The 26,058-nt window shown below is 45.4% G+C and overlaps 1 protein-coding gene across 1 annotated transcript in view; it reads left to right on the forward strand.

Moving 5' to 3' along the window:
* Nucleotides 1–26,058, forward strand: part of LOC146180968 (solute carrier family 71 member 1) — a 66,115-nt gene that overhangs the window by 7,468 nt on the left and 32,589 nt on the right. Inside the window, exons 2-6 of the mRNA XM_084576204.1 lie at nucleotides 4,803–4,898; nucleotides 7,638–7,700; nucleotides 8,297–8,761; nucleotides 14,572–14,685; nucleotides 23,020–23,091. Of these exons, the coding sequence (XP_084432330.1) occupies nucleotides 4,803–4,898; nucleotides 7,638–7,700; nucleotides 8,297–8,761; nucleotides 14,572–14,685; nucleotides 23,020–23,091 (810 nt within the window). The remainder of the gene's footprint in view (nucleotides 1–4,802; nucleotides 4,899–7,637; nucleotides 7,701–8,296; nucleotides 8,762–14,571; nucleotides 14,686–23,019; nucleotides 23,092–26,058) is intronic.

A 26,058-nucleotide genomic window follows, 5' to 3' on the forward strand; every position in this document is an offset into this window, starting at 1 on the left:
CATCCATCCATCCATCCATCCATCCATCCATCCATCCATCCATCCATCCATCCATCCATCCATCCATCCATCCATCCATCCATCCATCCATCCATCCATCCATCCATCCATCCATCCATCCATCCATCCATCCATCCATCCATCCATCCATCCATCCATCCATCCATCCATCCATCCATCCATCCATCCATCCATCCATCCATCCATCCATCCATCCATCCATCCATCCATCCATCCATCCATCCATCCATCCATCCATCCATCCATCCATCCATCCATCCATCCATCCATCCATCCATCCATCCATCCATCCATCCATCCATCCATCCATCCATCCATCCATCCATCCATCCATCCATCCATCCATCCATCCATCCATCCATCCATCCATCCATCCATCCATCCATCCATCCATCCATCCATCCATCCATCCATCCATCCATCCATCCATCCATCCATCCATCCATCCATCCATCCATCCATCCATCATCCATCCATCCATCCATCCATCCATCCATCCATCCATCCATCCATCCATCCATCCATCCATCCATCCATCCATCCATCCATCCATCCATCCATCCATCCATCCATCCATCCATCCATCCATCCATCCATCCATCCATCCATCCATCCATCCATCCATCCATCCATCCATCCATCCATCCATCCATCCATCCATCCATCCATCCATCCATCCATCCATCCATCCATCCATCCATCCATCCATCCATCCATCCATCCATCCATCCATCCATCCATCCATCCATCCATCCATCCATCCATCCATCCATCCATCCATCCATCCATCCATCCATCCATCCATCCATCCATCCATCCATCCATCCATCCATCCATCCATCCATCCATCCATCCATCCATCCATCCATCCATCCATCCATCCATCCATCCATCCATCCATCCATCCATCCATCCATCCATCCATCCATCCATCCATCCATCCATCCATCCATCCATCCATCCATCCATCCATCCATCCATCCATCCATCCATCCATCCATCCATCCATCCATCCATCCATCCATCCATCCATCCATCCATCCATCCATCCATCCATCCATCCATCCATCCATCCATCCATCCATCCATCCATCCATCCATCCATCCATCCATCCATCCATCCATCCATCCATCCATCCATCCATCCATCCATCCATCCATCCATCCATCCATCCATCCATCCATCCATCCATCCATCCATCCATCCATCCATCCATCCATCCATCCATCCATCCATCCATCCATCCATCCATCCATCCATCCATCCATCCATCCATCCATCCATCCATCCATCCATCCATCCATCCATCCATCCATCCATCCATCCATCCATCCATCCATCCATCCATCCATCCATCCATCCATCCATCCATCCATCCATCCATCCATCCATCCATCCATCCATCCATCCATCCATCCATCCATCCATCCATCCATCCATCCATCCATCCATCCATCCATCCATCCATCCATCCATCCATCCATCCATCCATCCATCCATCCATCCATCCATCCATCCATCCATCCATCCATCCATCCATCCATCCATCCATCCATCCATCCATCCATCCATCCATCCATCCATCCATCCATCCATCCATCCATCCATCCATCCATCCATCCATCCATCCATCCATCCATCCATCCATCCATCCATCCATCCATCCATCCATCCATCCATCCATCCATCCATCCATCCATCCATCCATCCATCCATCCATCCATCCATCCATCCATCCATCCATCCATCCATCCATCCATCCATCCATCCATCCATCCATCCATCCATCCATCCATCCATCCATCCATCCATCCATCCATCCATCCATCCATCCATCCATCCATCCATCCATCCATCCATCCATCCATCCATCCATCCATCCATCCATCCATCCATCCATCCATCCATCCATCCATCCATCCATCCATCCATCCATCCATCCATCCATCCATCCATCCATCCATCCATCCATCCATCCATCCATCCATCCATCCATCCATCCATCCATCCATCCATCCATCCATCCATCCATCCATCCATCCATCCATCCATCCATCCATCCATCCATCCATCCATCCATCCATCCATCCATCCATCCATCCATCCATCCATCCATCCATCCATCCATCCATCCATCCATCCATCCATCCATCCATCCATCCATCCATCCATCCATCCATCCATCCATCCATCCATCCATCCATCCATCCATCCATCCATCCATCCATCCATCCATCCATCCATCCATCCATCCATCCATCCATCCATCCATCCATCCATCCATCCATCCATCCATCCATCCATCCATCCATCCATCCATCCATCCATCCATCCATCCATCCATCCATCCATCCATCCATCCATCCATCCATCCATCCATCCATCCATCCATCCATCCATCCATCCATCCATCCATCCATCCATCCATCCATCCATCCATCCATCCATCCATCCATCCATCCATCCATCCATCCATCCATCCATCCATCCATCCATCCATCCATCCATCCATCCATCCATCCATCCATCCATCCATCCATCCATCCACGCATTCTGCCAGCTACACCAAATGCAGTCTAGCCAGTTGACCAAGGTGCTGATGTGTTGTTTGCGTGAGTTCATACAGAAGGCGTGCCATTTTCATAACAGCATCGCTGAATTGCTGAAAATGTTTGCGTCCAGCTCAGTCTTCTGCTCCTATTTACGATTTCTTTTTTTGGGGGGGTTGTAGTTTGCGTGTTTTATGGCACGAGTTGCGGGGGGGGGGGGGGGGGGGGGGAGTGTGATCTAATTTGCCATCAAAATTGAAAATCTGCTCTAGGAGCTGTTCTCTGCAAGCTCTCAATATTGCTGAGAGGACTTCACACTTGTTGAAATTCTGGACAAGCCATCCCCTATGCCAGAGTTATCTTTATCCCTAAAACCCTAGCTAACGAAAATTAGCGGGAGTGGGGGAACACAGAGTGGGCTCTTCTAAGTGCTGAAGAGGAAGCTGAAAAAGTTCTTTCCTTGGACCTCTATTTTAAGTTCCAGACTTATAATTGCCTTATTTTTTGTACGAGCGGAAGTCCTCAGAGCTCATGAAGTGGTCTTGGGACTCTTCACTACTGTGGTCATAAAAAGTCTGTGGCAGAAGCAGTGGAATCATGTGAATGCCACTGAATTTGTAGCATGTCCTTGCGCAACCGCAACACAATTTTTATTTACACTAGAGATAAACCTACTTAAATATTTTTTCCTGCATCACTGCGAGCCAGAAAAATCAGTGAACAACATTGAAACTGAAGCTGCAGTTGTCTTCCTAGATGGGACTACGTGTAATCCGGGGTAACTTTGAGCCTGAAGAAATTATTTCAGCAGGGCACAGCTGTCATTTGTAAACCAAGCTAGTTCCATACGGCCGGGAATAGGCACAGTATGCGGCCTCAGGAGAAAACATATTTTCATAGACTTGAATTTAAAGTGGCATTGGGTTGCTGTAAAGGCTGCAAAGAACAGGTTGTTTTAAATTTTTGCGTTGAGTACACTCTCGCCCATTACTACCAGGCAGAAGGAACTTAGCCTCCCTGTGGTAGCATGGTTCTTTTTTTCTTTTTCTCTAATCTCTTTTTTTTTTTTTCTAGCTAATCGGTTACCCTTCAGGTAAAAATGATTTCACTGCTCCCGTCCCATTGGTCAATGCTAGAAATGGAAAGGCAAAGGAGGCATTCTCCCGTGTTTTCCTCGATTTCACTGACTGTTGGCTTTCTTCATACATGTGTTGTCATGAGCTCTCCAGTACCCGATCCTAATACTGGTTTATACCGCAATGAATGAACCTGTCTGCTTTTGCGGTAACTGGTCTCATGCCTGCCATTTCTTCTGTTTGTGGTTGATGAAGCACTTGCCAGTTGTCTAATGTGCTTGCAGTGTAATGAGCAGGTCTTTCGCATTTGTGGTGGTTGAAGCTGCGGCACATTCTTGTTGATATGGGACTCTGCTGTGACATGTGGGTTTATAATTTGCTCCATGCCTGGAGCTAATATGTCCACATGTCTGCATGTGGAGAAACAACACAAAATATTTCTTCACTATCAGAATGAGTTTCCCTTGCCAGATGGGTTGGTGCCGGATGGATTAACTGTATGCACAAGTGTGTATTTGAGCTCCAAGACCCACTGTAATTATTCATTGTGTCATTGTTGCAAACATGGGACCGTCCAGTGCTGTGAAGTTGCAACAGGTGTTTTGCCTGTAGATTTGCTCCTGTATTTAGGGACAAAAATGGGGTTACTGATTGATGTGTGTCGGCGCGAGCAGCAGTAGTTGTACTGTCTACAGTTTATGTGTAGGCACTCCTTGCATGACCTGGGATACAGAGACTGCTTAGCTGTGCAGCATTATGAATGGGATCAGCCGATGTGACCTGGGAGGGGCTTTGGTTTGTGTGTTCATCATCTTGGGAGAACATGAGACTGCCGAAGCAAAGCTGGCAATGCAGGGTAAAGGTGCACCACTTATTTCTTGAGTATTTGGGACTATAGTCGTTTAAGCTCCCTGAACTTAAAGGATGTCCATCACATTGGCAGGGTATGGCAAACTGTCTTGGAAACTTAAACTGATTGTTGGGCTAGTTGGTGCATAGTCACAAAAAGACACTCACAAATAGCGCCTGTCCTGTGTGTCTATTTGTGCCTATTTGTGAGTGTCTTTTTGTTGCGCCATTAATTTTTTCCCTTATGTGTCTTGGAAACCTTTCTGCTGGGGAGTGAATAATTGTTTGCTCCTATGCCTTTTGCAGACGTCTGGGTTTGGAGAGCCGAGCGTCTACCATGCGGTGGTGGTCATCTTCCTGGAGTTCTTTGCCTGGGGCCTCCTGACGACACCCATGATCACTGTGAGTGGTCATCTGCAAGTTGATGGGGCATCGACAGGATGCTGTTGGGGGGCCTTTTCTCGCTGTTGTCTACATTTTGAAGACATTGCTCTTAAATAATTTTTATGATGTTCAAATATCATACCTTGTGCACCGTCTGTAGGAGTGCCACTAAAAGCTGCCTTGTGGCACGGCTAGGTGTGGGTTTTCTGCTCTTGCACATCCCGTACATCTAATTTTGGGGCAAAAACATATAGGAGGCAGTGAAGTACATTATCAGAAGACAAACACTTTGTGAAAGCTTACAGGAATAGGCGTGTGGCAGATGCAATTCACCGACTGGCTCTGCAGCCGAAGTGTGTGTACAGTATACCAAATGTCTCTCTCTCTCTTTTTTTTTTTTTTTTTTTTTAACTGCACATTGTTATTTTAAAGCCTCTGAAAGATATATCAGTGTGGTGTGGGCAGGCAGGTTGTACAGAAAGGCAGCATTATGTATGTGATAGAGCTCACCAATTAAGCAATAAACTCAAATAAACTAATGAAATTTCTTATTTTTGATTTTAGGGGCCAACATTGTAAGATAATGAAGGCCATCAAAATAGAAGCCGAGTCCAGTTTTTAAATTTCCTTTATCGGCAATGTAGTTAGAAATATTTAATGTTAAGAACATGCATTTTCTAGCTCGTAAAACTGGCCTCCCGTAATGAACGTTTTCAAAATTGCGTCGCTGGGTGTGATATTTTTGAGTGGAAAGAACACTCACTGTTTTTATGGGATAAAAAAGGAAAAGCGATGCTATTTTAAAAATGTGCGTAGCGGGAAGCCAGCTTTACGGTCTAAAAGGTGCATATCTTTGGCATTAAATATTTCGGACTGCATTGCCGATAATGAAAATTTAGAAAACAGATTCGGCGTTTCTGTTGACAGCCTTCAAGTTCTTAAAGTATTTTTGGCCCCTAAAACCAAAAATTAAAGTTCATTAGTTAATTTTATTCAATTAATTGATTATTGAGCTCTATCACGTACATAATATGTCCACCTTGCTGTGCAGTCCACCTGCTCAGACCACACTGCAGTATCTCTCACGGGGTTTAAAATAACAATCTGTGAACAGTTAAACACCCTATCTAATTGAAATAAGGAACTGTGTTTTCCATGTTTGTACAGGGTAGCGCTTACTTAATGTACCACTTTTAGGTAGCAACTCTGTTGGAATTTGCATGTAGATACATGCATCATACGTGCATCCCTTATGAATTTGGTTTTGGCTATGCACCCCTTTCAGAGGCGGGTCACTGTCAGGTGGCTCAGGTGTAACCAAGTATCATTTAAACTGCGGCTTCTCGATTGCAAGAGGATATTTATTTATTCATTCAAGATACTCACAGGCTCCAAATAGGAGTATTGTGTGAGGGAGGCGAGTACAAGAAGCGAAGGATACAAAAAGTAGGTCTTGCGTTATGACATAGAAGGTTACAATCAAATGTGACGACAAGTTGAATAACAAAGTGCAATGCAGCGTATAAAGCAACTAAAAAAACCATAGCTATACTTGCTCCTTGAAGACTTGCAGGGTCATGATTGGTAGCAATGCAGTCAGGAGGATAATTCCAGTAGCTTATGGCATGCGGTAGTGCTGATAAATTAAACGCTATGGTTCGACCAAACATGCGCAGAAAGCTCACGTGATTACAGAAACGATGGGATGTGCGATGTGGTTTAGCAAGGGGGATGGTACTAGGATGCTGAGTGTGGATTATTTTATGAAAAAGAAAGCAAAGCGACCTTCGTGCGTACCTCTGCTGTCGGAAGTGATAGCGTTAATTTGAGATTAGTAACGCTTGTTTGTTGATTATATTTTCTGGCCATAAAACATGCAGCGTGATCCTGAATCCATTCAAGCGGTTGTATTACACAGGCTTGTTGTGGTCACTAGATAGATGAAGTGAATTCAAATTGGGGGCGAACAAATGTCTGAGAAGCTAGTTTCCGAACAGTTGTTGGTGCATCTCGAAGATTGCTTTTTTAATAGCCGAGAGTATGCAGTCCCTTGGCAGCAATACTATGCATGTGAGTCTTGCAGCAAAGATTGAAAGCAAAGTGTATGCTAAGGTACTTATATGAGGGTGGGTGCGCATAAGGATTAAAGTTGAGAATGTTGAGTATGTGTTGCAGCAATAAACAATGCTTTATCAGTGCCGGCTGGTGTGAGGTGGGGCAAACTGTGTTCTTTCTGGAGGAAAAGGGAGGAAGGAAAACTGAAAGGAAGCGATGACTAATACCGAGAAGCAAGAATGAGGCGGAATGAAACAAGTGCCTCATGGTGTCCATGCGAGCAAAGGAGGGGCATTTAGGGGCCGTGGTTTCCAAGTTGCCAATTATCTCCATGTTTAATTAATACTTCACTTTAGTAATAAAAAAAAACATCCCCTATGCTTCCCTTTGTGTCACTGGCTCTCTATGTGATAAAGGAAGCCCCTCATTTTCCCTGCATTTGTTTGCAGATCAGATTGTATACTGTATGAAATGCATATGAGTGTTTTTTTATGCGAAACAGTATGTCGGTACTGCAGGAACTCACTGTGATTCATTTGAATTTGCATGTTCCATGCTGAAAGTTTCTGAAGTATTGATTGTGTGTGTGTTTTAATCTGTTCACTATATCTTGGATATGTGAGATGTCTGCGAACGTTACCCATTTTCCTCTGTCATGTTGGTCCTCCAAAGCGTTACCAAATGGCTGCTTCTTTCATCCAGGTGCTCAATGAGACGTTCCCAAACCACACCTTTCTCATGAATGGCCTCATTATGGGAATCAAGGTTGGTCCAGTTTGTTCTTCACAGACCGGCTTTTAGAGCGCTCCCACTGCCCTGAAAATCTCTTGTCTGCATGTCTGCCCAGCCCCCTCAAAAATAATAATAAAGATGGCTGCAGGTGTGTTGTAACTGAGGTTCAATCCTCCGGCTGTGTGAACAGGGTCTGCATTCTGAGTTCGTATCGTTACCGGAAGTTTTGCTATGTCACTATCAGACCTCTAGTCGTCTGATTGATGGAAACGCCAGAACCAGAAGTGTTGCCCCTTTTCTGGTTTAGGCATTTCTACCAATCGTATGATTCGAGGCCAATGAGATAGTGACACTTTTGATATTGATGCAAACTCAGGATATGAACCCACAACAGCTTTGCTGGTCACTCTATAAGAGAACTATGCTATTTCTGCACCCTATCATAGCATGTGCTTAACTGCCACTCTGCGATGATGTGCATTGCACGTCGTCGTCATCAAATTCTATCCGTGCAGAATGGATCCAGACGCACTGCTGTTGCATTACCTAATTAGGATGTGATCAGCTGGCTCCAGCATCGCTTGAACGAATGTGGTGCACAAGCTTCTCCTGATCTTTCCTTGCCGCAGGGCTTCCTGTCATTCCTGAGTGCCCCCCTGGTGGGTGCCCTGTCGGATGTATGGGGCCGCAAGTTCTTCCTGCTGGTCACCGTGTTCTTCACCTGTGCCCCTATCCCGCTGATGCGCATCAACACGTGGTGGTACTTTGCCATGATCTCCATGTCGGGTGTGTTTGCGGTCACCTTCTCGGTGGTGTTTGCTTACGTGGCAGACGTGACGGACGAACAGGACCGCAGTGCTGCCTATGGCCTCGTGTCGGCCACATTTGCGGCCAGCCTAGTGACCAGCCCTGCGCTGGGTGCCTACCTGGCGCGCCAGTACTCCGACGCTCTGGTGGCAGCATTGGCGTCGGCAATTGCGCTCCTCGATGTTCTCTTTATCCTGGTGGCTGTGCCCGAGAGTCTGCCCGAGAAGCTGCGCCCTGTTGGCTCCTGGAGCTCGCCCATTTCGTGGGAGCAAGCGGACCCTTTCTCGGTTCGTGCGTTGCACACTCAACAACCAATCTAGGCTTGTGCTTGCCCTTTGCATACAATGTGCCCCTATTGTCTGCAAAGTAAACTGCCAGCTTTTTTTCGGACAAGTGCTTTATCTGGTATTGATTTCTTTGTTCTTCATACTCCAAGGTGGATGCCATTTTAATGCCATATATTGAATACATTGCAGCAATGATGATAAATCATTCATATTGTTACATACAAGAAAGACGCGGGTAGTGGCGTGGACAGGAGCACTTGTGCTAATCCCACTGACATTAAAAGTAACCTCATTGCCATCTGTCATGCTTTCTTTTCACTCGATTGGCGCCCCATAACAGTATTTTTCCATTACATTTGCACAGTATTCCATTGGGTTAATAGACATTATTCATTGTCACATTTTGTGGGTAGCAGGAGGCTCTTACAACCCTGTAACCCCCAGCCGCCATATAGGAGCCTTGCGCTGCCCAGAGGGCGCCGCAAAAACGGTGCTAAAAAGCGCCCCCTAGGCATCTGCTGGGTAGTACAAATCGCCGGCGTCTGCATTCAAATGCATGGAGTCAGTATGGATCCACCGCTTTAATTTCTATTATGTATGAATTATGTAAAGAAGAAGTTCAGATTAGGTGGACATATCGACAACAAAATTAAGCCGCTGAAAATTCATCTAGGGCTGTCATGATGTTAAAAAAAAAAGGAAATAAATAATCCAACATCAGGCATGCAGCAATTGGAGGTGAAGCCTCGGCGCGCTGCCAGTCGATATAGCCAGGCGAGAGTCGCACGAATTCGTGGAGCTCTACTGGCTCTATGAAAGCTTTACATGCAGCTGAGCTGAAGCAAGTGAATACATGGAATCGCAATACGGATATAGGCAGCGTAAACAACCCCTCTGAGGCACAAAATGTCCTTTCGATGGGTACCTTGAGCCGGCCGTGCATAGGCTGTTGGGGTTTGCATTCAATGCATGCATGGGATTTTGTAAGTTGATCCTAAGCTGGTTCTTGCTTTTTACGCACCGTTTGGCTGATAAGTCACACTCGTAATGTTTGGAAATACAATCCACGTACTGGAAAGTCCCACAGAAAGCTGAAGCTGGGACTGCAGAAACATTCGAATTACACCGCAGCAGGCGCTTGTGTTCGTCATTAGGTGCAGATATCAGAAGGCACACTGACCTCGTTTCACTACTCAACTGCTAATAGCCTTTGATTTATGTGCTTGCAGCTCTCGAGCAAGAGCTTTTGCCCTTTGGGGGCAGTGGGGACTTTGCATATTAGAATTAAATGTTCTATCAGATCAAGAACATGCGGTGCATGACCGAAATGCTATTGTCGGCTGCTTAGTAATTATAAGTGTGCCCCAAATGACATCTATTACTGTTTTCTTTTGAGAGTGAATGGCTGCTTTCGTCGAGATAGCAAACATTTTAAGTAAACTCTAGTTTATCGTCTTCACCTTTCGTTACTTGATGTATGCACGTGCAGTTCTTACTTACACAGCTGCTGAAAACAGTAGCATAACGGACGGTTTCGCTCTCGATCACAGATAAACTTATAGCTGTACTTTATATAATTTCAGCTCTGAGCCGGCGGAGCGGGCAACTTGGAGCGAACGGCGTTTTTCTAACCAGTGCATGCATGCACATGACCGTCCATACCAATCGCATCGTAGCCCCGTTCCGTGCAGCTTGAAAGAAAGCAGTAGAGTTGAACAAGGAAATTGTTAGCTTGTCCGGGGCACCCTACGATGCAAGCGAAAATAGCAGCGGTGACTATGTTTCGGGACGGATGGTACGCGGCAAGATCAATGCCGCATGCTTTGAACGCTTCACCGGAAGGCAGCCGCAGCAGTTAACAATGATGTCCATGATACGTGACGACTGTTTCCACGCTCATGAAGGGGTAAAAAGAAGCACGAATCGACGTAGAAAGCCTGCGAGATACGCGTTGCAGCATAGGCAGAGCCGCTGTTGTACTACCCAGTCAGGCTTTTCTTGGCTGCCATGAGGCGGCACCACCCTACTCAAAACTCTAGCACAAGGTTCCTATTGCCGAGAGATTCCAAATTATAAGCTCGAACTTATGTGTGGTCGTGGGCCCTAAATACAGTGGATAAAGCATGGTATGTCAGATCATGGGTGTCCATATCATAAGTTCCATACAGCAGGATTTTCTTACTGGTGTGGCCAACACGCTGCTGCCGCCATGTTTTTGCGTGCCATGGTTGCCTGCAGAGGTATGCTATGCAATAAACACGACATTAGTAAGCTCTATGCATTCCTATATATGGTCACCAGCCAGTTCTTCGTACTCTGTGTGATCTTTAAAATCTTCCAAATAATCAAACAAAATATGTGAACGTAAAAAAATCATTTACCTGTGAATATTGCCTTCTAAGAAAGCACTTAATGTGCGGCTTCTTGCACTTGATTTGCAAGTGACATCCGCCTGTATTCAGAGCAGAGTCATGCTTTTGTCATGTCCGCATCACTTCATGTCACTAATACCAGGGGGCAATGTCGCCTTGAGGCATGCCCATTGTTGTCCAGAGGTGGTAGTTGTCGTGAAGACTGAACTCTCACGTAGCCTATTTAAGTCATCTAAATTAGCCTAACTATGTAACTTTGATAAATATAGCTATTGATTAAGGTGCACAGGTGAACTGATTTTATAAAAATGTTGATTATCATTTCTTGGTGAAAAGGCCCGAGCAGCTTTTTTCCTTGTGCTCTTTGTGTTGTCCTCAGCATGGAAGAATCCTCGCAGCACATCTGGTTTGCCTGTGGCAGTAACAAAAGTAATCAAAAGCCCTTTCACCGTCACAGCATTTGTTTTCTATTTTTAGTTTTCATGCTGCATTCATTAGACCCGGCCAAATGATACGTAAGCACAACACCCTGGTTCGCAGATTCCCCACCCCTAGCCCTTGGACTTGGCAAAGAACCTATGACAGCGAGTGACTACCAGGGAATTGCAGCTTTTTATGCTGCGGCATGCCCCCCAGGTTTGGAGCACTCGTATGTTTGCGCCCGATACTCGATATCATGAAAATTGTATTTCCGATACCGATTCGGATACAGAACCTAAATCGATTTTCGATACAGATACTTGATGATGTATCGTCAATATTTTGATACATCACTGAAATACCGAATTTAACAAAAGTGGTATTAAGATTCGTGAAATTCACATAGCTGAAATCCCAATGTGATAAAGGTGGAATGTAATTAGGGTCGTTACGAAAATTTATCGTACTTTCTGGAACCTTCAGTGCATCCCTATAGCGCAGTTTTTCTGAAAGGGCTTAAATGAATTCGACAGCATGGATTTACTGAAGCTCCGCTTGAAGCTGGCCTTATTAGAACTTCACACTGGCTTGAAGCCACAGTTACAATGAACAATCGCTTCCATAAGCAGCCCAGCGAAAAATTTCTTTTAATTATTGTTCTTCATACGAACCAACCTAGGAGCACTTGGCTACATAAAAATAAATCTGAACCATTTTTTGTTGCTTTTCATTTCATACTTACCCCATGGCCCCTGTGTTTTCTCTGTGCTAAAAGGTGCAACCTGCATCTGCTTGGTTAACTGAGGAGTCATTTCGTCATCAGTTTGATGACAGACTTTTAATATCAAGCTAGAGGGAAAACAAGAATAAGATGGTTGAATTTTTTTTATTAGTCCAGAAAGAGCCCCAGCCGCGTTGTGGGTGTGCTGAAAGGGAGGCAAATGAGAAAAGCCACTCTAACATAAGCAGACGGGCCCGCCACGGTGTTGTATTTGATGAAGGTGCATAAGAGTGCGTAAGCAGGTAAAAGTGAAGCATAGGAGGATAATGGAGGTAGTTAAGAAACTCAAATTTCACAGCGTCGCCTGAGAACTACGGCTGGTTACGGATAAAAAGAACTATTGTTTCTTTATTTAGCAGAGAGTGGCTAATATGACACCAAACAACTTGAATTTAAAAAAAAAAAAAAAAAAAAGGGAATTAACAGTTATGGCTTTAACGTATAATTATATATTTCAGTTTTATTCAAATTTTGCTCAAATGTTTGTGGCAAAAAATTACTTGACAGCACATAATTTGTTATTCAAACTTGTGTGCTGGAAAAGTGCATTTATATCTTTTATGTCGTATGCTTCATATAATAATTAGGTGTAATTGTTTTTACGGGCAAAAATCTAGCAGAAGCCCGTTCCTGGTGTAGTTACGAAAAATGGGCTTGTTTCGAATCGAATGATGTAAACTACAAGAACTCCGGTTAGTTGACTGCATAGAGGACGACTAAGGCCTTAGACATTCGTTTTCTTTTCACCAAGCAAAGCCGACATGCAGAGACCAGGGGTTTTCACAAGGCCCTTGCATAAGACGTTTTTGGGCAGCACTCTGCTTGATGAGAATCAGATGCCTCAAAGACGGCAGGGGTCAGATGGTAAAGGGTGGGAGGGCGGCTAGGGATACAGCAGTGCACGTGGTTCCTACTTCGTGCTCAAAAAGTTTTTGTTTTTTGTGTGTGTCTGCTAACGGCTTAACGCATTCATTGTAAACACTCGGTGCTCACAAGTAAACAATTTCGTGAGCACCTACTCGCCATATTCTCTTTCAATTTTAAAGAAGAGGAATCTGGATAGGTCAATGAGGTAATTAAAGAGACATTTAGAGAAAAACTCCGAGCAGGAGGGAACTCTGGCAGCATTACAAGCCGAGACGCCTCCCGCCTTGCAGTACTGCCTGAGTGAGTGCCGTCTACCCAAAGTCTGACTCAGAGCAGCTTTAATATTGGCAGTTTTTTGGGTATCGAGTATCGTTAAAATACATGATTCCTTAAAAATGTATTTTCGATGCCGATATTCCGATACTTTAATATTTGACACTCAATACCTAATACCGATAAAACAATATGTATCGAAAGATAGTATCAAAGATACATGTACCTTTGGTACTGCCCATGACTGGTTTGCACAGTTGCATTTGGTTGGTAAAGAGATGAACCAGCCAGAAATTATTTAAATCTTGAACGTAATAGCCGAAAAATGGCATTGCCTGGAATGTACCTACCGGACGGCTACGTAGTGTAACTCGAGAGTTTATTGCTCACAGCTTTTGAGCATGTGAACTAGGAAATTGTTTCAACTAGTAACGTACGAGTGAGGTTCTACTTCACGTACTCCTTCGTGGTTATTTTGCCTACTGAGGAGAATTAGGTATTCAAGGTGCATTGCTTTTTCTGGACTTCCCGATTATTTGGACTTAATTTTTTGCATCCTGCAAAGATATCACGACTGCTGTCCTACCTGTTTCCCGTGTGCCAATTTGTCCATGTGATTGGCCTGCTTATTGTGTGTTTCTTGAGGTCTAGTGTTTACTTCTTCTTTTTTGTACGTCCTACTTTCTACTTTAAATAGGTATACTCTTGTGGTACAAATGAGGTGCTCTATGGAGGGGGGGAAGGGGACTGGCTTTTTCTTCTTCCTCGATGCTGGGTGATCCCGAAGTTCTTTCTTTTTTTTGTCTATGTGGACCAGTGCTGCTGGCAAACATTCCGAAGTGATGTCCGAGCGGTCTCTCCGCACTTACCCCATTTTTCCTGCCCTAGGCAGACATTCGCTGCTGTAAATGCCAAATGTGAAGGTTGTCATATGTTTTCTGCTGGCCAAGGAGAGAGCTCCAAGTCGGCTTCGCTGGGTAGGGATGATGCTCGGGGGGGGGGTTGCAGTGCAACCGTGAGTGTCGTGTTCTTGTCCGAAGGTGCGGGGACGCGGTTTGGTTAGGTCTGTTGCAACCAACCACCTCGTAATTGCGCAGGCACTACGCAAGGTGGGCAAGGACCCCATGATCCTGATGCTTTGTGTCACCGTCTTCCTGTCGTACCTGCCCGAGGCGGGACAGTACTCCTGCTTCTTTGTCTACCTGCGCCTGGTGAGTGGCCACCCTGTGTGAGTGTGTCCAAGACGCGTGGATGTTCGCCAACACCCTACACATGGTGTGATGTCGCAAAGTCGGGCACAAAGTTGTGGTCACTTGGTAAACATCGACTTGGTTTTCGGAGCAGGGCTCGCATGAAGCAGAGCATGCAGCATGCTGCCCTGCACCTTGTGTGCCAGGAGGGGTGTATAGGTGTAAGTGTATAGGAGTATGTAGGTGTAGGTGTATAGGTGCGAAAGCAGATGAGTGTAGGAAATTCAGGGCCTCATGGCAATGCACGTATGAAGAAAGCCAACAGTCACTGAAACTGAGCAAAGCATTGGTGAACCTCTTCATCTGTCTTGTTTAAATCTGTGGTATTGATCAGCGGGAAATTAGCAGTGTAATCATTTTATGGCTCAAAGGAAATTGATTATCAAGGGAAAGAAAAAAGTACCTGCAAGCCACCGGTGGTATGTGAATTTAATCAGTTATCATCAAGCCATAAAATCATTGCAGTATTAACTTCTGTTTAACACTTTACTGTCCGTGCCTATTCCAATTGATAACCGTTATCGATGGCTTCACGATTCTAATTTTCCCGCTTTCGAAGCGCTCCTTGACAAGTGGCGGCATCCAGTGGATAATAGAACAACCCTTTTTTCAATTTTGTATTCGGTTTTATTTTCTTTTGCCGCGTCGCGGCCGTTTTTATAATTTCCGAGTGACGTAACCGGCGCTCCTTGCTTGCAAAATGGCGTCGACATTGCACGCTGCTGCTGTTCGAAAGCGGGCCGTTTCTATGGATAATGATGCATCTGAGTGCTCATCTGTGGATGCTGACAGCAACAGTGATGACTCGAAAGACGAATTCAGCTTTTCAAACTTCAGCACCGACAGCGAAACTGCGTCAAACTGACCAGGAACGTCAACGGCCATGCCCCGGTAGGCTTCGTTTTCTCTTTCGAAAAGTTCCGCTTTTGCTGCGCACTGATGAGTAGAAATCAGAGTGTTCTTAAGGTCACGACTGTTATCTGCAAGGTATCAACGTCATTCAGGCGGGACTACTTGCCGATGGCAGTGCAGAGAGTCCTGTTTTCTCCTAGGAGGCAGCCAGGGGTCGACTTCGGCATTGCGTGCCGCAGCACCGCACGGCGCTGCTCCAGAGCCATCGTTTTCTTTCTGCTATTCTTCACCACGGAGATCATCAAGGAGATATGCGTAAACACGAACAAATATGCTTGGGTGCATATTTTGGAAAAACCTTCCTATGGCGAAAAAGACGGAACTTAGCGAGCTGTCGCACCAGAAGCAATGAAAAATAAAATGGCTGAGCAACTGCTTGGATTTGGTGAGCCACAACCTGGAGACCCTGACGTTCGCCCTCTGTTTCCGCCTCATGATCAACCTCGGGGGCTGCAGCACGAGCCTCAAAAATGGAGAAGTACAAGAACTGCAAATTGTGCTATGAAGAAAGAAAGGTGGAACAAAAAACAAATGTTTCCTGTTAGACATGTTAGGGTGCGCATAGGTCCTTGAAAACCTTGAAAACCCTTGAATTTGAAAATTTCATTTTCAAGGCCCTTGAAAATCCTTGAATTCTTAGCGTAGTGCTTGCAAATGGCTATTAATCAGGAAAAATGTGGTTAAAATATTTGTATTTTCAATATTGTGTTTCAGTATCTGCGTTTCAGGCATAAAAAATCAGTTTGTGATAAATAGCCAATGTTGCGTGACCGTTAGCCACATTGGATCCACTCGACTCTGAAGCCAACTTGAGCTGATTCAATCCAATCCGATTTTGGCGGTTTGTTATGATGGTCGATGGCATCGCATTTTGCCGTCGGGTCTGCACCCTACTTGTTGCGGCTGAAGCATCCGACTACAAAGAAAATGCATGGGAAAAGCAAATTTCAAGGCGTGTGGCTTCACAACGACACTTACAAAGACTGGGTTGCACCAGATACGACGAGTGAGCACCGCACAAAATGCAGGCCTTACAGCAAAACCTTCGATATCACCACCATGGGCGAGTTGGCGTTAAAAGAGTCTATGAAGAGGCTAAGCATGCTGGCATCATGAAGATTGCAGCCAACACCTTGATGCAAAAGTATTTATTTCCAAGTACGAGCCAACAGTCAGCTGTCCCGCCTCGTTTGCAATCGGAAAAGCTAGACGATGCTTGGAAGGCACATGAGCTGGTGACGAACTTAGAGATTCTGTGGACTTTGAAGGCTGTCACATCGCATTTCTTCTATCGGTTATCACCGGAAGCATTTTCTTTAAAATGTGCCTACGTGACGTGCCATGGTCCGAGGCCCTTCTTTTTATCTGCTTTGAAGCGGGAGATAAAAGATTGTGATTGTACTATGTGGTACTCTTCAACGGGTCCACGAACGACTATCTCCAGCAGGAACAATTGGATGTTCACATCCGGTTTTCGAATTCATCTCACAAGGTGGCAGCGAGGTACTATACCTCAGTGCTTATGGGGTACTGGACATCAAGGAAAGCTGCTGAGTGTGCTTGAGCCTTTCCCTCTTTAGAATTCTTCAGATTTCAATGAATGGTCCCAATGTTAACCTTAAGTTATTCAAGACTTTCCAAGAGCACCTGCATCAAGCATACCAACTTCAATGTCTGGACATTGAGACCTGTGGCTTCCACACCATGCATAATGCCTACAGGGCAGGTGTACAGCAAATAAGTGGGAAGTTGACTTTCTTCTCTCCAGTCTGAGTGCGCTTTTCCATGGTTCTCCTGCAAGGAGGGAAGACTTCTCAGCAGTTACTGGTCAGGAGACTTTTTCCCTGAACTTTGTTGCCTACCGGTGGTTGGAGAACGTCCCTGTGATAGAGAGAGCCTTGCTATTGTGGTGTGATATTAAGAAGTTTATTGCAATTGCAAGGAAGAAGGAAGTAAGCCCCCCAAAATGTGGATAATTTCACAACTTGTGCAAGTTTACCAGTGGTGTCTTACTGCTAGCAAAGCTTCAATTTGCACTGGGTGTGGCCATGAACCTCAAGCCATTCCTCACTGAGTATCAAATGGATCAACCCATATGTTTATTTTTGCAAGGGACTTGGAAACTGTAGTCAGGAAGCTGACGAAGTTTCTGAAGTGTTTGGTCTTGTCTTCAACAAAAGGAGTCACTGGTCTGCTGACGATGGACTTTAAAAGCACCGAGAACTGCACTCAGCTTAAAAAGGTGGATGTAGGCCATGCCGCTGAACAGACTGTCAGGAGAACTAAAGCAGGCGAGAAGGACGTGTTCCAGTTCCGCATGAAATGCAAACAGTTCTTGATCAGTGTTACAAAGAAGGTGCTTGAGAGAAGTCCACTGAGATTCTCAATCGTTAAGAGTTTGTCCTCTCTGGATGCACGACAAATGTGTACTAAACCAGATGATTGCCTAGCCGGCTTCAGAAGAGTGTTGGATGCCCTCATTACAGCAGGCAGAATGTCTGAGCACCATAACCTGCGAATGTTTGAGAAGAATGTAAACAGGCTGGACGAGTTCGTCTGAGCTGATGAAGTTTAATTCATCATATGGGGAACTCTGAAAAGTTGTGAAGCTTTTTCTTGGGCTCAGTCATGGGGAGGCCACTGGGGAACGAGGATTTAGTGTGAACTGCCAGGTTGCCATAGAAAACCTGAAGGACCTCTCGTATATTTCGCAACGTATTGTATGCGACGCTGTGGACAAGGCAGGGGGCCTTCTTAACGTCCCTATTTTGAAAGACCTAAGGAGTGCTGTATCCCGGCAGCAGTATGCTGCACTCCTGGAGGCAGTAAAAAAGAAGTAATGTGATGATGTCGGGGAATCAAAGAAGCGCTGCATCGCCGAAAAGATCGACGCAATGAAAAAAGAAAAAGAAACTCGAGGCAACAATAGCTGACCTCCAGGCTTCAGCAGATACATACACTGAAAAGGCAGAGGCAGGTAATGATCTGAAGTACATGGTTAGATCCAATAGTCTGAGGAAGGCTGCATGAAGCAACACTGAGGAACTGTGTAGCCTCAACAAGAAGATTCAGGAAAAGCAGCAGGAGCTGCCCTGAAGTTGCCATTAGCAGTTTTGCAGAATGGATTGCTCTTCTGCATTGGTGCAATGCATTGCAGGATGTTTTTCAAGATGGAACATTTATTATGCTGGCTTAGTGCAATACTGGCTTTATTATGTTGGCTTAGTGCAATACAAGCTGTTCCTTGAAATGTTTCTTTTTCGATTTTGTTCAGTAAAATTGTTACCTGATATTGAGAACTGCTGCATGTAGCATTGTGTTGAGTCCTTGAAAATACTCCAACTGTGCCTTGAAACTCCTTGAATATCCTTGAATTTCCCCTTTTTGAATCTGTACGAACCCTTTGTTTCACGGCAACAAGGAACAATTTCGCACGGTGGCACGATAGTCATATGGTGTAATGTTTTCTTTTCTAACTTGAGTAATACTGTACTTAGAAAGCTAGAATTTGCTTTCATTGTTACCTCGGTCCGTGTTCAAAAAAACGGATATCTCAATTTTTTTTTTATGCGAAGAATTCTGGCTGTTTTTATGAATGTTTTTTACTTTAACTGCAATTTTTTTTTTCGTTAATTTTTTTTTCATCACCTATGCAATAAAGATGTTAATTGCGACGAATACCATTATGAAGAGAATTTCCTCCTATACAATTTGCTTCCATACACTCCTGTACCAAGCAAGTGCTCGTAAAAACAAAATATTTTTTTTGATACCACTCAAAAACCCCTACTTTTCCCACGGACAGGAAAGTGTTAAGCAATACACAATAAGAACAACACAAAAAAATATAAAACATGTAGCATCGATAGCTTTTTAAAATTGAGCTCAGTGGCAGGAATTGCTTTCATTGCCGAGTTGTCAGAAGGAAAAAACTGTTCTTTAAATTATTAGTATGAGCAAATTATGGCTATGGCTTAACATTATGGCTATGATGACTCCTCGTTGATTGAGGAATTGGGGAGAATAAGGTAGACATTGGATGTGACTTGCTAAAGTAAATTAATGGTGCAGTGCAGTAACTTCAGTGAATCCTCATGACGGTGCGCAGATGTAAGGGTCATTGTGCTCGACACATGATAGCCTGAGTTCCTTATGTGTCGTTAAACCCAATGCAACATAGATAGATGTTTGATACAATGAAGTTTGAAAATGGCCGATCATACAGAGTATATATAGGCCTGAATGCTTTTCTATGGATGCTTCTTTTAATGATCGTTGGCCTCATCATACATAAAGCGTGGCACTGACTTGAATGATGGCCATCAGCTCAAACATTATTGAATAAGCATTAAACATTATTAAATAAGATGGGTTCATTTGTGTGAGTAATATAGAAATGCTCACTCTGTGTTCTGTTCAACAGCTTTGTTACTGAGTGAAGTGCGCACTGGAAAGAGAAAGGTCTCAGCTGCTGGCCCTGAGCAAGGTACTTCTACAGTGGAACCAGACTGTAACGAAATTGAAAAAAGGAGAATACATAAAGTGAGCCAAAAAGGCAATAAATGTTGGAGAAATTGCCTTGAAAAATAAACCCCCTTCACTTGAAATTGCAAAAGTGATGAAAGGTTTCATGATAGGGCTGAAGGCACAGCTGCGACTCTGCCGCAGCTTGCACGACACGGTTATGAGTGGAACGGGAAGAGGTGTTGTGGCGGGGGCGTCAGAGGGAACTAACTGCCGGTCTAGATGAAAGTGCGAGTGGTCGAGGCACTACCGGCTTCTTGACCCGTTTATGCTTTCGGCCCGCTCACCACCGTCGCCCCAGATGACTTGTGCTCACCCCATGTTGTTGGTACCCTTCACTGTCCCCGCTACCGACACACAAGCGCTGTTGACACTGGAATCTGAGCAGCTGCGTGTTGGCGATGGGTGCACACTGCTTGCCCCGTTCTTATTTTATTTTTTTTGTCCTGTTGTTGTAACTGCTTTTGAGCATGAACTATTTTAGTGGAACGTTAAAAAAACGAGCGTCAAAGAGAACCACCCTTGCAGCTTATTGTCACTTTAATACGGCATGTTGTATCATCTGCGGTTGCTCATTGTGATGGGAGGCATCCATGTCATACAGTGAAAGCTCAGAAAGCTCGTTAATCCGAATCTCGATAATTTGGATTTTCAGATAATTAGAACTGCATTACTTGGGCTGGCCAAGCTTCATAGAGGTCTGTGTACAAGAAAGCCCGTTAATTCGAACGCAACTTGGTTCCGCTACGCCTAATTCGAACTGCACACCGCTGCGTCTGGGCAGCTTGGCACAGAGCACGTGGCCAAAAAAAAATATCCTTAGTGAAAGAGTAGCATAGAGGCTGCGCACGTCCAAAACGGGGACTGAAGACGAAATCAGGCAAAACCATGGAAGAGTAGGTGAAGCCTAAATGGCGCCATGACCTGCATGGCGGTGCCGGATGGTAGGGGTTGGCGGTCGCGGTGGCGGCTGCCTGCTCTCTCTTCCGCGCAACCTCCGAAACTCGCAACTAAATACTCGTTAATTCGAGCCCCGTTAATTCTGAAATACGGATAAGCACTATCGGCGCGGTCCCAGCCGCCCAGCCAACGCCCATGAAAAAAGGCTGATTTCGGACAGATGCTGCGGGTTACGTGGGAAAAACATTTTCTTCCTCCTTTTTTTTTTTTTTTTTTCACTTTTTTTTTTTTTTTCAAGATGAGTCCATCCTTCCGCCATCAGCTGTCAATGACAGCACGCGGCCAGCCGCGTTTTTGACACTGGTTAGCATCGTTAGCTTGCTTCAAAAGATGTTTGCTGCTATCGTGCGTTCCAATGATTGAGTGGCAGTAGACGGCGGCCGCCCCAATCATCCATGGCATGATAAAGCGAATGTGCTGAAATAAAGGCTGGCACAACCGGACAAACGCTGGCACTCTATCAAGTTCACTTCCTTCCATTGCTAGACCTAACGTCAAAAAGGCAAACACACCGTGATGTTATTGCTGGGCAGCATCTTGGCGCACTGCCAAGAAATGCGTTGCGGACTGTGATGGCGCTAACGACTGACACCTTATTTTTAGAGCGCAGCTTTTTGGCGCCCGTTCCTGTGTTTCGCGTTATCGTCGCCATTGTCCCTCATAACCAGCTCGGCAGCCGGGGCAGCGTGTGCTCTGCTATTCGCTGTTACGTTTACCCCCCCCCCACCACTCTTCCTCCGTGGCTGTGATCGCGCGTGTTCTCCGATTGCTGCGCGTGCTCCTGCCACCACTATTCGCCGCTGCGTGTGCCCCTCCCCCCCTTCCTGTGTGATGCTGACGGTGTTCTCCGGTTGCCGAAGCGCCGGTTCGGCATCGGCAGATCATGGTGTGTTCATCCCAAGCCGAAACGCAGAGCCATGTTGACTTGACTCGCTAGCGGCGTCAGCGGTATCGGTCAGTTGCTGCTATCTCTTCGCCACGCAACATTCTTATGGGCCCACACACTGCCTCCCGCTACCTCCCGATAACTTAATTTGCCCTCTTCACTCCTCCTCCAATGCCACGCCTGTGTGGCGGAAATCAGAGCGCCGAATCGGTGGCGGCAGATCTCGATATGCGCACCGCCCGAGCCGAAACGCATACCTCAGTCTATCAAAAAGCTGCAACAGCTGATGAGCAGCGTTCAAATTTTGCATTAGGAAGTAACGTAATCGTCAGGAAATTTTTTTATTTTTCAAATTCTGCGGCACAAATTGAGGGTGGATAGGTTTATTATGCGAGTGGGTTCGTTATGCGAGTAAATATGGCAAATTTACCGTAAAGCAAATGGCTCTTATTAGTTTTTTTGAGGCCATTCCATATATAAAACTTTTTTCCTAGACTGTGAATTTCGAACTAAGGAGCTTTTACTGCATTTTTTATTTTTCGTCATGAAAGTTTTTTATTGTCCTCAGTGCTAACTGCCGCAACACGTTCATTAAGTGGAGCTTTCAAATACACATGCTTCATTGGGGGCAGTGTTGACATATCAGTAAACATCATTATATTGAGGAATTCACTACATGGTGATTTCCTGTGCTCAGCTGCACGAGCCAGGCATGTCATGTCTCTCACAGCTTGCACTTTGCATGTACGTGTCTCAGTGGAGGTGACTAGTTGACGATGTGCACACACTCCATGTACGGAAGAAGAGGACACATTGTTTGAGGTGCTGTTGGTTTTCCCTTGGTCGGAAAGTATCTCTTGCCTCCTCTAAACAGTGTGGGAAAAAAAGACCTTTTTCTGGTAAAACTATTGGCACTTAATAGTGGTGATGTAGTGTTGGGGGACTGATGACCCCCAACTGATGGTGATGCTTCACTTTCTCTCTGACGAGTTTTTTCCTCCCTCTGTCAACAGGTGATGGGCTTCTCTGCTGAGGAGGTGGCCCTGTTCATTGCCGTTGTGGGCCTGCTTTCCGTCATTGCACAGGTAGGTGCTATGATGGCCACCCCGAGTTGGCTTCTTGGAGTGTACAGGGATGCTTCCCTGCAAGCCCCTTGCTGCACGTGCAGGTTGGTTTGGTGATTGTACTGATCCGATTCTCTCTGCGGGTAGAGCTGTTTGGTGAGAGGACATATCCCAAAAATGAGACTGTATTAGCAGAAATGTATCGTGTGCACGCTTTGGCTGCCCTCATGATCTAGTAATGTCAGTGCCTGGCTTCTATACCATTCGTTTGTACAGTAGGCTTTCCTTGAATTTAACTCCAACTTTGTAGGACCAGAGATTTTAATCTGAATTATCAGAAGTGCAATTTAACATGATGCAAGACTAAATCTGGTTGGCTGCATGGATATCTATTCATTGAATTATGGTATTATGAAACTATTTCTCTTGCAAATCTGGCTGAAAGCATTGGGGCACAACGTGAAGTGTAAGTTGAAGGCACTGATATGTTTATACCCAATGAGTAGTCTTAGCTTGAGCAGAGGAAAACAGAAGTTTTCGTTAATGCACTGGTTTATGAGTACAGGGAAACCACTGTAGTTAAAAGCTGAAGGGACTAGAAAGAACGTCTTTCAGTTATCCAAAGGTCAAACTGATAGCACTGCGCGTTTCACACAATTTTGCTCCTTTGTTTTCTATTTCAAGGGCTTGCTTATGGTTGCCAAAGGAAATATGGGAATAGTTTGGATTGCAGTCTTTAAATTTTAAAGAAAACAAAATGTCAGTAGTGTGCATATTTTTCAAACTGTGGACAGTCAAAGATCAGCATGATTTGACGTGAATGTAGGGTCGCAACATTGGAACACTATGATATAAAAATTATGCAGTATTTGTCAGCCTCAGCTAGCAGATACCTGTGAAACGGCTTGAGTGTTGCAAGACTGAAGAGAGGCTGATTTTCAGTCACAAAGGCCCATGTCCCGCCTTAAGGTGGGTTCACACGACGGGCCCAATTGTGAGGCTCTTTTGCAATCTAGCATGGGAGGGTATGACGTTAGTCAATGACTTCTACTGCTCCGCTTCAGTTCACGAGCAGCGATTCCTGATATGACCATGAGACCTTTTCACAGTTCGTATCCTCCATAAACAACATATTCTCTCTTTTTTTTTATCGTGGAAAGCTTTCCAGCCATACTCCTGATGCCCGAGCAAGCACATTCTAACATAATATTGCGCTAAAACGCTGGAGGAAAGTGAGAAACAGCTTTAAGGGTTTGACTTGCTGACTTGTATGGACACAAAGCAGGAACGAATGGGCGTCACACGGTTCTGTATCCGTATCATCTTAGCCGGATACTTGCATTGCGCTTAGCAATATGTCCACTACCCACACTCATATAAAAGATAGCAGGAATTCATTAATAATGTGCTACAATCGTTTCTATTTCGTAGTCGAACTAGTCTAATTTATGGCCAGGCTGCGTTCATGCAATCTTTTCGTTCGCTGTGTGGGGTTTGCACCTAAATTACCATTGTAGCCTCTTGTAACTTGGCAACACTGTATGCATGAGCTTTGCGGCTACACCGGGCCGTAACTTGAAGATATTTGCCACTTTCCATTAGCGTTATAATGCACTTACATTTACGCTGCATAAGCTTCGACCTTTTACACATACTGGGAGCACAGGGGCAGCAGTTCGAGTGGCTCTTTTACAAGGGTTGAAAGTAGTGCATTTATGAGGTTGTCATTGTGTAAGTATGATCGCTTACGCTGCAGAAAACTTCTTGCACATTATATCACATCGAGCGGGACAGTCAGCACGACAATACTTCGGCAAAACGGTGCAGCAGGAGCAACAATGCAGGCATGCCACAGGCTGCTGTACGTCTGCCCAGCATCCATAACGTAAGCTACCCTTGACAACAGCGCGCCCGCATGAGGCTGTCCTCTCACGCAGTGCTCTAGCAGTGAGAGTACCGTAAAAACCCGCGTATAATACGAACCCGAATATAATACGAGGTGAAATTCTGGAGACGCGAAATGGAAAAAAAAAGTTTTTACCGCATATAATACGAGAGAGAAAAAACAAGACATTTATTGAAATCGGACCTCACACTTCAATCACTTTCATCTTCAGCAGCGCTTTCCTCGGAAATTTCTTTGTCGGACAAATCATCCCACAGGTACTCATCTTCTGTGCCATCGAGGGCGTTTGAGATGCCGCACTTCTTAAACGAACGGCGCACAAGCTCCTCTGGGATGCTTGCCCACGCGTCCACAATCCATTTGCACAGCGTGGCTGGCGATGCTCGCTTCAGCCGCCCGGCCGGCGTCACTGCAGGCTCACCTGACCGCATCCATTCCGCGTAGCATCGCTTGACTGCGTCCTTGAAGGGTTTGTTGACACAAACGTCGAGAGGCTGAAGTTGTGAGGTCATCCCACCCGGAATCACAAGTTCTGTGCGGCAGTCGCTTAGCAGCCTTTTCACCGAGTCGGCCAAATGGCAACGAAACGCGTCCAGCACGAGGATGGATGGAAAGGACAACAGTGCACCGGGCCGTTTGCACCACACTGACTTCACCCAGTCGAGGACAAGATCCTCGTTCATCCAACCTTTTTCGTGGCATCTCACGATGACATTCTTCGGCAGCTCCTCACCTTTCGGCATTGTCTTGCGCTTGAAGATGACATAGGGCGGGAGCTTGCGGCCGTCTGCCGTGCACGATAGCATGACTGTAACCCGCGTCTTCTCGTTTCCAGTAGACCGGATACAAACTTGTTTAGAGCCTTTCTCATGGACGGTGAGGGGCGATGGCATGTCCAGGTAAACCGGCGTCTGGTCAGCATTGCCTATTTGCCCCAGCTGAAAGTTTTTGGTCTTTCGCAAAGAAATCACGTGGCGCTGAAAAGCCACCAGCAGCTCTTCGAAGGATTCGGGCAGCTTTTGTGAAATCGAGGTTCGCCGGCGTAGCGAGAATCCAGCACGGCACATATAGCGATGTATCCA

This window comes from Amblyomma maculatum, chromosome 8 (genome assembly GCF_055883805.1).
Source record: "Amblyomma maculatum isolate TAMU_Amacu chromosome 8, ASM5588380v1, whole genome shotgun sequence".
Taxonomy (NCBI): Eukaryota; Metazoa; Arthropoda; class Arachnida; order Ixodida; family Ixodidae; genus Amblyomma; species Amblyomma maculatum.